The sequence below is a fragment of the Hipposideros armiger genome, unplaced genomic scaffold (genome assembly GCF_001890085.2).
Source record: "Hipposideros armiger isolate ML-2016 unplaced genomic scaffold, ASM189008v1 scaffold_18, whole genome shotgun sequence".
NCBI classification, from domain to species: domain Eukaryota; kingdom Metazoa; phylum Chordata; class Mammalia; order Chiroptera; family Hipposideridae; genus Hipposideros; species Hipposideros armiger.
The window spans coordinates 4,076,560-4,091,677 of NW_017731368.1; the positions used below are offsets into that span (position 1 = coordinate 4,076,560).

General features: G+C 42.1%; 1 protein-coding gene, 1 long non-coding RNA gene and 1 other non-coding gene across 3 annotated transcripts in view; 2 read left to right on the forward strand and 1 right to left on the reverse strand.

Moving 5' to 3' along the window:
- SACM1L (SAC1 like phosphatidylinositide phosphatase) overlaps nucleotides 1-8,338 on the reverse strand; it is a 52,725-nt gene extending 44,387 nt beyond the window's left edge. Inside the window, exon 1 of the mRNA XM_019633828.1 lies at nucleotides 8,210-8,338. Coding sequence (XP_019489373.1) covers nucleotides 8,210-8,241 — 32 coding nt within the window. The 5' untranslated portion in view covers nucleotides 8,242-8,338. The remainder of the gene's footprint in view (nucleotides 1-8,209) is intronic.
- Nucleotides 8,339-8,442: 104 nt separating this feature from the next.
- Nucleotides 8,443-10,160, forward strand: LOC109377477 (uncharacterized). The gene is made up of 2 exons (XR_002122881.1): nucleotides 8,443-8,767; nucleotides 9,321-10,160. It is a non-coding gene; the product is annotated as an uncharacterized LOC109377477 (long non-coding RNA).
- On the forward strand, nucleotides 8,631-8,703 carry TRNAR-ACG (transfer RNA arginine (anticodon ACG)). The gene has a single exon. It is a non-coding gene; the product is annotated as a tRNA-Arg (tRNA).
- Nucleotides 10,161-15,118: the final 4,958 nt, after the last annotated feature.

A 15,118-nucleotide genomic window follows, 5' to 3' on the forward strand; every position in this document is an offset into this window, starting at 1 on the left:
GCCAGTGACACTGCCCTCTGCAGCTAAGATGGTGAACAACAGCTCGACCTGGAGCTGGGCTGCCGCGAGTCCCCGGCGACGGCGTAGGCTGCAGCCCCTGCTGCAGTGGGTTGCCATGGGCTACCTTGTGTGACCAGCAGCCAGCGTGAGGGGCCTGCAGCTGGCATGAGCTGCCAAGAGCCGCCGTGAGCAGCCGTCCAGAGACCAGCGACCGATCTGCCTCACCCGGGAAGAGCGCAATGATAATTCCAACATGGGCCATTGAAGTGACGTCCTCCACAACTAGACTGAAGAACAAAAGGACAGCAACTTGTCTGTTCCCCTTCCCCGATTCCCCAACACTATTCCCCTTCCCCAATTCCCCAATAAAAAAAAAAATGTTAAAAAAAAAAAGAGAATTCTGCAGGATAATAATTTTTCAAGTGAGAATTCTATATGTAGCCACACTATTAAACAAGTGCAAGGACAGAATAAAAACATTTTCAGATATGTCATATCTCAAAAGATACCTTTCTTTCACTCTTTCTTAGAAAGAAGGAAAAGTTTGTTTCACAAAAATGGAGTAAATCGAGCATTAGACTTGGAATTCAAAACAGGGGAGAGGTGGAAGAAATTCTCATGATGATGGTGAAGAGAGTTTCCAGGACAACAGCTATGCAACAGGCCTGAAGATCAGCCAGTGAAGATTAAAGCAGGCAGGGAGAGGGTCCCAGAGGGAAGTCTCGGAGAAGAAAATGAATTGACAGATCCCTGACATGTTTAAAAGGAATTTTACTGCTGCTACAGATACTTAAGATTAATTAGCGATAGGTACATTTAAAAAAAAAAAAGTCAAGCAGATAAAAAAGGAAACAGGCACTTTTTAATTCCAGGAAAAACAGAAGGTTTTTATAAGGAAATGTAAATAAATATACTACTGACTTCATTTGAACCATACCTACATAACAATATGAACACTGAATATCTTATTATAACTATAGTGAAAGAAGAGAAAGGTATAAAAGCTCAGTTTTCATCTTCTGAAGTAGGTAGAAGACTAAAATTGAAAAAAAATCAGGAAACAGGAGTATAAGCATGTTGTTTAGAAATGTGGAGTAAAATGCTAGAAGAAATCGCTTAAAAAGTAGAAGGTGATGTCTCTGGGACAGTGGGATTTGGAGGGCAGAAGGGTGCTAGGGTCCTCTCTTATTATATGTTTTGTGTACTGTTTACTTTTAAACCACATACATGCATCACATTAAAATAAAAATTAAGTTTAAAAATTGTGTTAAAATAAGGAAAAAATAACTGTGGATCAACGCAGAGAGTTCTAGCACAAAGACTCTGGGACTTTGGCTGGATGCTACTTCTCAGAGAGATGCCGCTAGAATCCAAGTTGCTGGCGCTGCCACCAGGCCCTTCTGATGGTGTTGCTGAAAATGGCCTAAGAATTGGAGCGATGAAGATATGAAGAGTGACTGCCAGCTAATCAACATTTCTAAGTAATGAGAAGGAATGGTTCAGACTCCCACTAACCCTAACAGCAGCTGTCATCCCAACCCAGTCACCTACCCATCCCTTTGCTATCTTCTCCTTTCTCTCCTTCCATTTCCCACCACTCTTTAATCTGCCTTAATATTAATCTGAAGTACATTTATTTTATGCAGTGAATTTTATTCTGTACGTTTTATGCTCCCCAGGTTTCATTTCAAAAGCCAGTGAAATTAACTTTAACTCTCCAGCACTTACCCTCAGAAACACCTGAGTAAACAACCAGGTATAATTTTTGACAGTGAGTATGATTTCACTGTTGTTATTGATTTTATTCTTCACCAAACAGGCCACCAAGTCTCAGCAGACAAGGATTCTGAGTTTATCCATTCCCCTTGGTATTTCTCACACAAAAAGATAGCGGAAGCCCAATCAATTTTCTTAGAGAATTTAACACAATTAGTCGGCAAACACCTACGTTAAGTTGTTTTTTTTATATGGCCCTTAACTAATGTTTTCTTTGGCTCAGTGACAGGGTAAACAGGATTTTAAAAATTGTTTTCCTTTCTCCTAAGTAAAGATCTTGACAGGTCAAATTTTAACTGGATTTGATGTTATAATGTAACTAATAAGAGGAGAAAGAGAGAGTAGCATATCCTCTGATTAGAAAGTCTATAAGCCAAGTTCTGTCTGGAGTTTTTCAAAATTAACCAGTCAGCAGGCTATCCTGAGTTCTCAATGTAATTAATACATGGAAACCAAGACAAAAGGTTCAATGATAACCAAAAATCTAGGAGAAAATCCTCTCCCTACAAAAAGAATGGCCCTCAATTGCTGTGGTGTCTTACTTCCATAAAACCTTCACATTACTTATTTTATGAAAGGTTTTAGAAGATAAGGAGAACCCCTCCAAGAAAATGATTTGACATTAACTATGCTGTTGGTATCAGTATATTTAGAGAAAGTTCAAAGTAATATGGAATACTGAAAAGTACTCTGGTCCTATCTAAACTGTCAGTGAGGTGATCAGAATCCAACAGGTACTTACTATTATCTCTAACTGAACAAGAATACTCCCTGACTTCTTTTAAGACAGGGGATTCAATATCAACCCAGAGTTGTAGTTTCTGTTAAGATGACATGTATTTTTGGAGACATTTCAAAACAACATAAAACTTAAATTTAACAATTTCTTCCCATTGACAACTTTTGTTTGGTTGACTATTTGGCTTTTATGAATTATTGCCCAAGTATAGGACAAAAAAGAAAAAGAAATCACAGGGAACTAAAAGCTAAATTCAGCAAAGGCAATTCTCATTATTATATTTACTATAAATGCATTTAATCTTATAGCCACCTGGGAGTCAACAGGTTTGAAGAGTGCTTTTAAAAAATTATCTTTGTTAAATTTTAAGAAAGGTAATATATTCAATTATATGATCAGATATTATTTTTATTTTCTTTCAGTGTCGGCAATATGATTTTCTAATATCTGAAAACACACTTTTTTTCCATGTAACATTTATGTATTTCAGGCTACAACTAACCTCTTTAAAACCTTGTCAAATCACAATGAGTAAAATTAACCAACTTCAAAATATTACTATTTGCTGATCTCACATCAATTAGAATGGCTTTTATCAAAAACAAAACAGAAAACAATGTTGGCGAGGATGTGGAGAAATTGGAACCCTTCTGCGCTATTGGTGGGACTATAACATGGTGCAGCCACTGTGGGAAAACTTGTATAGGGGTTCCTCAAAAAATTAAAAACAGAATTACTATATGATCCAACAATTCCACTTCTGGGTATATACTCAAAATAACTGAAAGCTGGGTCTCAAAGAGACATTTATACACCCATGTTCACGGCAGTATTATTCACAACAGCCAAAAAGATGGAAGCCACCTAGGTACCCACTGACAGATGACTGGATAAACAAAATGTAATACACACACACACACACACACACACACACACACACACACACATATATATACATACACATATATATATACACACATACATATGTATATATGTACATATACGTATATATACATATAAGTATATATGTATATACACATACACGTATATATGTAAAATATTATTCAGCCTTAAAAAGTTAATTCTGACACGCTATAACACGGATGAACTTGGAGTACATTATGCTAAGTGAAATAAGCCAGTCACAAAAGGACAAAAACCGGATGATTCCACTTACATGATATACTCAAGAGTAGTCAAATTCATAGATAGAAAGTAAAATGGTGCTTGCCAGGGGCTGGGGGGAGGGGTAATGGGGAGTTGTTTAATAGGGACAGTTTTAGTTTTGCAAGATAAAAGGAATTCTGGAGACAGATGGTTGCACAACAGTGTGAACATGCTTAATACCATGGAAGTGGGCGCTTAAAAATAGTTAAGATGGTAAGTTTTGTTTTGTGTGTTTTACTGCAATTTAAAATCACAATAATAAAATTACTATTTGCATAGATGCATGGTGATTGTCATGTCACAAAACTATAGCAAGAACATATTTTCTCAAAAATCTTACATAAGAATTAAATCAATAATCAAATTTACCATGTCTCTGGTTGAAAACATACAGGCATAACATTTTACTAATTGGCTAGCAGAAAGTAAAAACTGAGATAGTAAAGAAGGGTCCTCTGAGCCTACTACACGCATACCCAGGAGGTGCTCCCACCACCCCTCATCCAGCCTCCTTTTGGGTCCCAGCGGTTTCCCCCCTCACTTAGTGAATCCTTAGGCACCTCGTTTATGAAGATAATCTGAGTTTCCCTCCATCCTTCTTTGCAGAAAAAATATGAATAATCTAACTGTTCATTGTGCTAGACAGACCACATATGTCTTCATCACAATATAGCTTAGTTTACATCTGTTCTCAGGGTTGCATCCCATTTGCCCCGACGGACCTCACAGCTATGACAACCTTTTAAGAAGAAAGGCAACTTCCTAACTTAGGAAACAATGTCTCTTCAAAGGCAAACTGCAGCCTGATTCACTTTCTAAAGAATTTCCTGCCTTATACCTATTTCAGCTGACTTTTTAAAAGGAAAAAAAACCAAAAAACATGCTTTAAATGTTACCAATTGTTGATTTCTATTGTAATTATCTTGTTCATTTCAAATGTTATCATTGTCTAACAGTATCCATGCTTACACAAAGTATTTAAAAAGAAAACAGGAGTTGCAAAATAGGGTAGAACTACCTGGTTGTTGTAAAAGTATGAATTTTAAATTCTGAACAAATCAATATTGTTTTCTATATTGAAAGTCCATATGGACATGTCAATTATTTTCAATTATAAGTGACTCATTCTATACCGGGCACGTCTGAGGACTAAGTTGAGCGCAATCTGATAAGAGGGGAAAAAAAAAAAAAGGTAATTTGAATAACGCAGTGTAATGGAAAGATCACTGAACTCTGGGCCTGCTGTGTTCCAAGGCGGGTTCTGCCATGGCTGGGCTGTGTGACCTGACTGTGGGGCCAAAGGGCAATTATTTCCCTGTCTTCAGCAACAATGTAAGATATATATCAACCAGTGATCTCAGAGGCACTGGGAATACACTAATATACAAGAAACGACTTAAGCTGCTGCTACTTCAAAAGAATACATTCCAAATTACTCCAGACTGTGTTCAATTTTTGAAGTGCTGGTAGCTGTTCTACATTGGTAAGTTCCTTTCATTTACTCAGGTGACTTGACTCACTGAGGATCTGCTCTGCACAAGGTTTATACTCAGGAGGCCTAGAGAAGAAATCAACATTAAGGTGTTTCTAATATGTTCCACATATTTGCAACCTAATTGGAGAAACAAAGTATACGAGTATATAATGATTTCATCATTTCTAGGTGGCCAAGTGAGTGGTTCAAGCTGTGCTTACTGGGTCCATCCTTCTCTCAGTCCTCTTGTCCGTGAGACAGTAAATATACTGTTAATCAACCCTAAGAGAAAGAATGTGCAAACCATATGGACGTTCGGTGTGTAGGCTCTGTGACAGTAGTCTGGTCTGTCAGCTCAGTGAAGGGAAAGATGTGGGAAAAAGGCTCTAAGAGAAAGTGAGTCTCTGTTAAGTATGCTGAGTATTTCATCGCCACTCTCTTTCAATCCTTATAATAGTGAAACAGTAATGTTCTCATTTTACAGACAAAAATCTGATTCAGAGAGATTAAGTAACGTGGCCAGCACACAAAGCAAGTAGCGAGGTCAGGATTTGAATCTAACTGTGTTCTGACTAAAAAAGCCTGCGATCTCTCAGCCCTACCATGGATGTGATCAGCAGGTAAAGAGGGGAGAGAGGAAGAAGGCATTCTAAATAGAAGGATCAAAATACGCCCAAGCTTGAAGTTGAGAGAGTCGCCAAGGCTGGCGGAAAGGGGGGAAAGAAAGCATTGGGCAGTCATGGGGAATAAAGTCAGGGGACAGATTGTGAAGAGGCTAAAATACAGATGGCTGAGAAATGTGGATTTAATCCTACAGATCCATGAAATGGAATTGGAGATTGTAAGAAGGGGAGCAGAGGATGAAACCAGGGCAATTAGAAAGGTCAACTTCATAGCAGGAAAGAGATGCACTGGAGTAAATAATGTATGGCATAATGTAGAACAAATTATTATTTAAAATCCCAAGCACTTCAGTATTTAATTAAATCCAGTAGTAATAGTTTTGTAATAAAATATTATCAAACTGTCTCTTGTATGGATCTTTCTTAAAACATACCTGGAGGCATGTTTTAAAAAATGGCTATTATGTCCTACTAATTCTTATGTGGATCAGAAACCACTTCCACCTCCAACTGCATCTAAAAAAGAATACTCCTTAGGTCCGAGGCCATATTTAAAAGCCTTGAACAGCGTGCTTCACAGCAGAAAGGGCAAAAAGAAGGAATAAAAGCAGATTCCAACTCACAAATTCCCTGGTAAAGGAAACAAAATTGCAAAAAAAGTTGTATCTTCACATTTACAGAAGCACTCAAAACTTGTTTTCCAGGGAAAAAAGTTAAGGACTGACAAATTATTAGAGAATGACTTTCACATAACCCCAGGCTTAGTCTTCGCCCAAATTTATAGTTTCCAACTCCTCACAAAAATCAATACAAAAGCATCTTAAAAGCACTTAAAAGACCAAATTTCCTTTCTCTTAAGGATGTAGTGCTTTTGTTTTGTTAGGTCTGGACTGGTGGATTTAGTGCCTCCTAGGCAGCTCATAAACAACCATCATCATTCTCAAGTTCTCCATCCCATTCAATCTTTACTACAGGAAAATTCAGGTGCATTCAGTAACCTAACGCCCAGCTGCATCAAGCCAAGGCTCCGTATTGCTCAAACACATTTGAGACCAAGTGTAGGATCACGTTAAAGCCTTTAGTAGCTATCAGATAAACAGCAATAACCTAATTAGCCAGCAGAGTACACGTGACACTGGCCCAGCCAGTACCCTGGTCAAAGACACTTTGCTGGCCTCATTCACCAATAAGGTGATCACCTTGCAAAGGGGAACTGGGAGAGAAAACGTAAACTTGGCCAGGAAAATCTGGAGGGAAGTATGCGGCTGGGGCTTTCAGTAAAGGGAGAGGGTCGAGGAAAAAACCATCTTCATCTTTTCTACAAAATAGCTGATGTCGAGTCGATGGCTTCACTCTCAAGTCTGCATCCCTAACTTTACATCGAAACTTCCAGAAAAGTCAAGTGAGCTTGAGGTTCTGGTGGGCAGCACAGGAAGTGCCCAAACCACATTTTGATGTCTTCATATCCCTGCAAAGGATATGCCTGAGAACTAAGATATTTTAATTTATTTAGGGATGGACAAGCTCCTCAGAGACGACACTTGCATCTGCTGACACTCGCAGGCTACGGCCACTGGGTTTTCAGTCTAGGGGTAAAGCATTAAATACAAAGTGAACAGCACAAAAGTGACCCACAAACAAGATGTAGGAGCCAGATGGGAATCCTAAGGGAAATTCGTGTCTTTATTTATCTAGGAGAAGCCAAAAACCTTACCGATACCGAATTTACAACTCCCGACAAACCAGGGCCTACGTCTCAAAAGCCTCAAGAACGTGGCTTGACGGAGGAGTCGGCCGGCAATGCCAACATTCTCGAGATCGGCCTCTGGCTGTCAACCCGGACTTAAGAACCTGCTCTACGCTTGGGCTGCATAACACGTAAAGCCCAGGAATCTTTCAGAACCTTAAGAGTATTGACTGTACTTTACTCCCCCCCCCCCCAACATTCTAAAGACCGGTCAGGCTGACTTCGAGGCCCAGAGAAAGAAAGGTTTGTCGATTTCTGCGTGGACTCCAACGTGCTGCTATGGGTCCATTAAGTAAGAAAAAAAAAAACCTCTCTCTTCTAAGCAATAAGGACAGATTGAGACGCCACCTCTCCAAAAAAGAAAGTGGGAGGAACGTGAAGCGCTGCATGAAAACGCCCGACTTGCTGGAAGCCAGTCTGCAGCTTCGCTCTCCGGCCGTGGGCGCTGAGGCCGAGGGGGACGGAGAAAGGCTGGCGAGACTGTCGCTCCCTGGCCTGTGGCGACTCGGGCGGGGCTTTGGGGCGGCCACGCCGGGAGAGGACGGCGGGGAGAGCGGCTCCTACACCCGGCCCCACGGCCCGGGGACTCAGGAACCCACCCTGGGGCCAGCGGCCCGCACCTGCCGCCCCGCCCGCCGCCCTTAGGCCCTTTCGGTCCAAGGCCTCCGATCCGCGCAACTCACAGCTTCAGCCGCTCGTAGGTCGTCGCCGCCATCCTGCACCGCCGCCTCCTTCCTCCTCTGTCCGCCTGCCCCGCCCCGCGCCGCCACCTCGGCTACGGCCCTACCGGTCACCCTGGCACGGAGGCCGCAGCGCCCAGCCTGGTCCCACCCCTCTCCACGCCCCGCCAGCCCGGCGAGCGAACGGGAGGCGGCCGGGGACAAACTTAGTGCGCGCGCTAGAGCACGCAGGAGACGCCAGCCGACGTGGGGAGGCGTAGCGCCGTGACGTGGCCGCTGCGGATTGGCGGGGCGTGCTTGCCGGGGAACGGAGGAGCAGTGGAGCTGTGGAACCGCGCCGCGGCAGACATGCAGCGTCTGTGTTGGGGAGTCTGTTGAAGCTGCGTGAAGTGTAATCGACATTGCAGAGAGCTTGGGTAGCACGGGGCCAGTGGCGCAATGGATAACGCGTCTGACTACGGATCAGAAGATTCTAGGTTCGACTCCTGGCTGGCTCGCTGCGCACTTTTTGCCATGTCTGGGTCTGATGTTCCAGGCACTTGTTGGGAAAGACTAACTAAGGTGCAAAGGTTAAATATCTTGAATTGTAACGCTGCTGTGCCCGGAATGTCATCTTTTAAACTGTATTTGGAACCCGGAGTTGTGTGGCGTGTTTTGTACATCGCAAAGCGCCCTATTAATGACGCATACGAGGAGTCTCTGTATAGGGGGTACATTTAGGAAAACACAGCTGGAAAGGTGGCAATTCGGGTGGGTGGGCGAGCTGTGGCTGGAGGTTACTACCGGATAACGGAAAAGCGCACTGAAGGCAGCAGCTCTGGCCTTTCCCCCCGTGGATCAGAAACTCCCGCGGTGATATGAAGAGCGGCGCAGTTCCAGTTTACCCGGATTGGGTGGGCTCTAGCTCTACCCGGCATTGGAGAAGGAACCGCTGCAATGCGGCTGCGCGCGTCCGAGGGGCTCCCAGGGTGTTCCGAGCCTGCAGCCTTGTCCTTTGAGAGCTCCGGGCCCCAAAGCAACCCGGTCCCCCAGTGCCATCGAGAAATCTTTAAGTATGGGTGTTTTCACAATAAGAAGACCCAGGTAATTGAGTGTATGACCCCTCATTTTATAGATGCCTGTCTCCAAGACCTGAGAAGTCCCGAAACATCTGCTACGGAGAGTGGACTCGAATCCGGGGAGTGGCTGAGACATCGAACGCCATCCATTAACGAGTCACTCAATCGATCAATTAACCTCTCCAATATAACGTGTTTTCCTCCTAAGGAAATTATAGAAAATTTGTAAAATAATTATATAGAAAACTATTGGGAATAAAAATAATGCGAATTCTCATGCCGAGATCATTACTAACATGATTTTTTTCCCCTTACATACTTTCATTTTCTTACTTTTTGATATGGATCTACCTACACATGTATTTTTCCGAATTGGGGGTTGTACCAGAAATGTTTTTGTGTTCTCATTTTGTCCCCTTAGCTTTTTGCCTGAGATTTAAGGTCATTAAATATTCTTTGACGGTATCTCATTAGAGAACTAGATATTTTAAGCATTACTCTTTTTGTTGGCAATTTGGGTTGTCATTTAACACTTTAAAAATAATGCTGTGTTGAATTATTTCGGATATGTCTTACAAATTTCTAGATGTGGAATGATCAGGTGAACATTTTAAAGAACCATTTCATGGACATTTTAAAGACTTGGTACATGTTTTCAAATTGCCTTCCAAAAAAATTAAATACATACTTCCATCAATATCTGTTACTTACATGCTAACCAACACTGAATATTATAAATTTTGTTATGATTTTTTTTGCAATTTTCATAATTGAAAAACAACTTCCTTTTACTTAATTACTTGATGTATATATTTTCTCTTGATGTATTCAGTGTTTTCTTATAGATTTGTTAGACTTTTTAATACATAAAGGATATGAATTCTTTGACTATCAAATACATTGAAGTCTTTTTCCAGTTTATTGTTTACCTTTTAATATTATAATATTTTTGCACCTAATTTTCACTCATATATTCCAATCTACCAATATTTTACTTTATATTGGGTTGTCGGAAAAGTCATCAGGCATTTTTGCAATGAAAAACAGAAAAAATACGTCGTGACTTTTCCAACAACCCAATAGTTTCTCCTATTACATATGTGCTCTTTTCAAATTGCTTTGTGTTTTTTTTTCCCACTTACTTTTAGTACATTTGTAATTTATTGTGTTGGTCATTCCAATGGAAAAATCAATTAAGACTTAAAGCCTACCACTTACTGAGCAATTACAAGCTCTAAGCTCTTTACTTGGACTAATTCAATCAATCCTACCACAATCCCCTAAGGTAAGATCCCTTGTTATCCCCATGTTTAAATATAAGGGAACTAAATTTGCTTAAGGTCATTGAGTTGAGCAATTAAGTGGTGGAGCCTAAGTTAGAACTTGAGTCTGAGTTCTTGACCCCAAAGCCATCCTTGCCTGTGGCTTACTATGTGCCAGACGGTGACCACTAAGTGGACTCAGGGCTATTCCCTGACTGGGCATGAATGGCGATCACATATATACCCCACCCCTTCTCCCTGCTAGTTAGCAATCAAGACCCATCTCTAGTCCTGAAGACGCTCCTACTCACCCGCTCTGGGCCCTTGGACATTTCTTCTGCTTTAATAAAACGGGGGCGTTTAGTTGCAGCCTATCTTGTGAGGCTGTAAGAAAAGAATGCTTCCGGCTTCTTTCTTTGCCAATTGAGTAATGCAAATCAAGGCCTCAACATTCAGGGAGACAGAAAAATGGAAACAAATCCCAACAGAAACAGGCATTCATTCATCTTGGGCATTTTTAAAAGCCAAAGAAAACCAAACCCAATTCTTAGGAAAGCAATAGGATAAGAAATCAGCCAAGGATGGGTAAGAAATTGACACTTTAGCCAAGTTTCTCCTACAGTGAAATTATGTTACCTATGTAAATACATTTTTGGTGGGGGTTTTTTTGGTTTTTTGTTTGTTTTTACAAAATCTGCAAAGGTGCTTTCCATGAAAACAAACCAGGCTGCAGATGAAGTTCATTGGCACTATCCCAATGACCTCTGCAGCCCATTTTGACATCTGTTCTTCTACAGGAGAGAGTGGCTTCCAAACACATAGCTCCCACATAGCAATTTCTGACCCATTCTGTCTGTTGTGGGGTCTGCCTTCCTGCCAAGTCTCCAAATCATATGCATTCCTTCACTTCCCCCCCATCACAGGCCTGCTTCGGACCAAGACCCACGGGCAATGCAGGGCCCACTACTGTCTGCCTTCAAGGACTTGGATCAGTTGGAGAGACGTGTGTGCCCAAGTGGTGGGAGTGCCTTAAGCCGCCTTACACACCTGAGGGCATCCACATAACCAGGGCTTCTGAAAGTGTCGCACACCTGGAGCTGTCACATCCCGGGGACCTTGTCCTGCATCAGACCTTGGGCTTCTTTTTCTCCCAGAGTCTGACCTACTCTGATTTTTTTTACATCCGAAGTCCAAGGTCTAAATCACTTTTATGTATGAAGCACTTCTGTTTTCAACCCAGGGGAAATGCAAACCCCCCTTTTAGCAATGCTTGAAGAAAATGCACCTAATATCCCCAGGATATTCCTTCATTTTCACCCCAGAAGCTTGTTGGACACTTTAGTAGGCTGAATAGTGTCTCCTCTCCCCAAAATATCCACGTCGTAATCCCAAGAACCTGTGAATACCTTATCCTACAAGATAAAAGAGACTGTGGATGTGACTAAGGGCCATGAGACGAGGGCATTATCCTATATTTCATGGGAGTGCTCACTGTAATCACATGGGTCCTTATATGAAAGAAGCAGGAGGGTTAGAAAGGAGGTGACAACGGAAGTCAGTGCTGGAACCACAAGCCCAGGAATGTGGGCAGCCTCTAGCATCTGAAAGGGGGAAAGACTGGATTCTCTCCAGGAGCCTCCAGAAGGAACACCTTGATTTTAGCCTTCGAAGGCCCACCTGCTAGAACCCTAGGATGATCAATTTGTGTTATTTTAAGCCATTAAATTTGGTTATTTGTTACAGAAGCAATAGGAAACCAATACAGAACCAACAGTGATAAGCCACTCCTCACACGAGTTCAGGCCAAGTAGCCTTAAAGAACGAATACACTGAAGATTAACTCAGTGTATTAACTCAACTCCGGGGCAGCCAGAGTTGTCCAACAGCTCCCTTGGGGTGATGGAACTTTGGCTTGGTTCACGGGGTACTTACTGTTTGGAGAGGCAATTCAACCTTCTGTGTCTGTTGTCTTATCCATAAAACGAGGGATTATAAAGAATATGGTCCTCATGACCTGCTGGTGTGTATGTATTTAGAAAGACAAAACAAATCACCCATTGGGAGTATTTACATCATAGAAACCAGCAAACACTCCAAATCGGAGCTGAATTTCCCTTTGCCCCCCCAAAGCTGGTTTACCAGCACACCTTGGTCAGACCATCTTCTCCCGATTTTCATCTCTTGTGGCATCAGGGTCATAGGGAAACAGCAGCCAGTGTCTGTAAAATCAAAGTACCTGCTCTCTCATCACTCAAGATGTCTTATTTCCAAGTAAGACAGTACTACAGTCAGCACCCTCATCTCAGCTTTCCCGTGTCCTTGGCACAGCAGACCTGGCAGCCACAGAACTAAACTGAAGCCTCCAACAAGCCCATGGAGCAGGGAAAGTCAGGTACCTGGACGACCTCCCCCTCCCCAAGGATGCTAAGCACACACTCAGCCCCTTCACTCTGCAAGTCCTGCCTTCCTGCACATGCTTGCCTCAAATCTGAATGGCCACTCACCTCTTTGGTCATAACCATCAGAAAAAAACAGCATACACAAAAGGGAAGGAGACAAAATGACCACCACTGCAGCACGACCTTAAGTTTCAATATTGAGGATCCAGTTGAAGAAAGTGCCGATTCTTAGATGAGTCTCCAAGGGTCTCTCACCTTCATACACATCTTGTGAGCTAGGCACCGACTGCCTTAGTTCCATACTATTCTATCTTTTCAAGGATGTTGGTGTAGTGAACTGTCTTGAATGGTAGAGATAAGACTATTTGGAGGTCAGGCAGGCTTACTGCCCATTATAAAAGACTGTGGTTCCCTGAGCCTGGGTTTCCTCTTGTAACACAGCCCATTACACGTGCATTTATCGCCTGGCCCTCTCCATGGGGCCCCACAGGAATTAGGGCTCAGGGAACTAGTGCAAATGTCAAAAAAGTGAAATGTTCCTACTGTTGCTGTACTAAATTGTCTTTTGTCTCTGACCTAGGAGTCTCATAACTTCTGCCAGGATCCATGAAGCCATGGCATGCTAACTTATTAGCTTGTAAGTAGTCATGTGCTACTTAATGACGAGGATACATTCTGAGAAATGTGCCATCAGGTGATTTCGTCATTGTGTGAACATGATAGAGTGCACTTCCACAAACCAAGAAGGTATAGCCTACTACACACCTAGGCGCTATGGCATAGCTTATTGGTCCTAAGCTATCATGTTACAGTACAAAATATGAGATTAAATGAAACCAAGAGACAGTAACGCGAGATGTAGAAGGCTGTTGCCGGTTAACACGGAATACTGTTTTATAGCAAACTTTTTTGTATAAGTAGAAAGAGCACATTCTAAAATCAAGATAAATAGTATCCTACATAAACCATTGCCAGTCATTTCTCATTATCAAGTACTATGTGCTGGGCATACCTGTATGTGCTATACTTTCATAGGACTGGCAGTGCTGGCGTAAACAAACCCCCAAAGCACCCCAAATGTGTGTAACGTGTTACACTATGGTGGTTATGATGGCAGTAGGCAGTAGGAATTTTTCAGCTCCATTATAATCCTATGGGGCCATCTTCACATACATGGTCCATCATTGACCGAAATGTGGTTATAAGGCACATAACTACTAGGTAAAATCTCAGACCCTTCACCGTGTTGACAACCATCTGTTCCTTTAAGAATCCAGGGCTTTACCAGAAGACCAAATCCAGCTAGCACCATCTTCTTTGTCCACAAACACACAAAGGAATACCCAGTCAACATCACATTGGAGAGCACTTGACTGGTCTGCAAATTGATGCAATTTTATTATCATGATATTTTGAATCATTTTATAGTAACAATTGTTTGAATAATTTTACAGTAATAGTAAAATTTCAAATAATTTTATAGTAACATTTTGCATAATTTTATAGTAACAGTACATTTTTGAATAATTTTATAGTAAAAGAAGAGGCACAGAGGGAAACAATCTTTTCCCGCACAGTTGAAATTTTCATACACTCTGGAAATTTCCCACATCTGTCCAGTTCTGGCTCAGAACGATAGCTAATATATTTTACTCATTTTTTTCCTATTACTTTTAAAAGTTACTTCAGATAGTAACTGGGAAAGGAGGACTATTCCTGGCACAAAGGGGAGTACAAAGAATTTGGTTTCCTAGCAGACAGGGTTTTATTAACAAGGGCATCGAGCAACAAGGGTGTGGGGTCGAGTCTTGCACACATTCTTTGCAAGAGTACCAGCGGCCATCACGGCTCGCACACTCACACACACATGGGAAACGGCACACAAAAACAGCCTGCAAAGGTTTGTGAACGCCAAACAATGTTCTCAAGTCTCAACATTTCCTTTTGTACGTGTGACTCCAGCCCATGGAAACAAGGTGATGGCAGTGCTTGGGGATGATCAGAGCTCTGTGACAATCCCACCAGCCACCCAGGGCTCAATGGCATGACCTCAGGGCACAGCTGAATGAGGTTTCCATGCCAGCACGAACCATGGAGCAGTGAAAAGTCCTGTGCCAGGGACAGGACATGATGGGGGCAAGACTTAATATCCTTCCATGATGAGAGATGAACAGAGAGAGAGAGAGAGAGAGA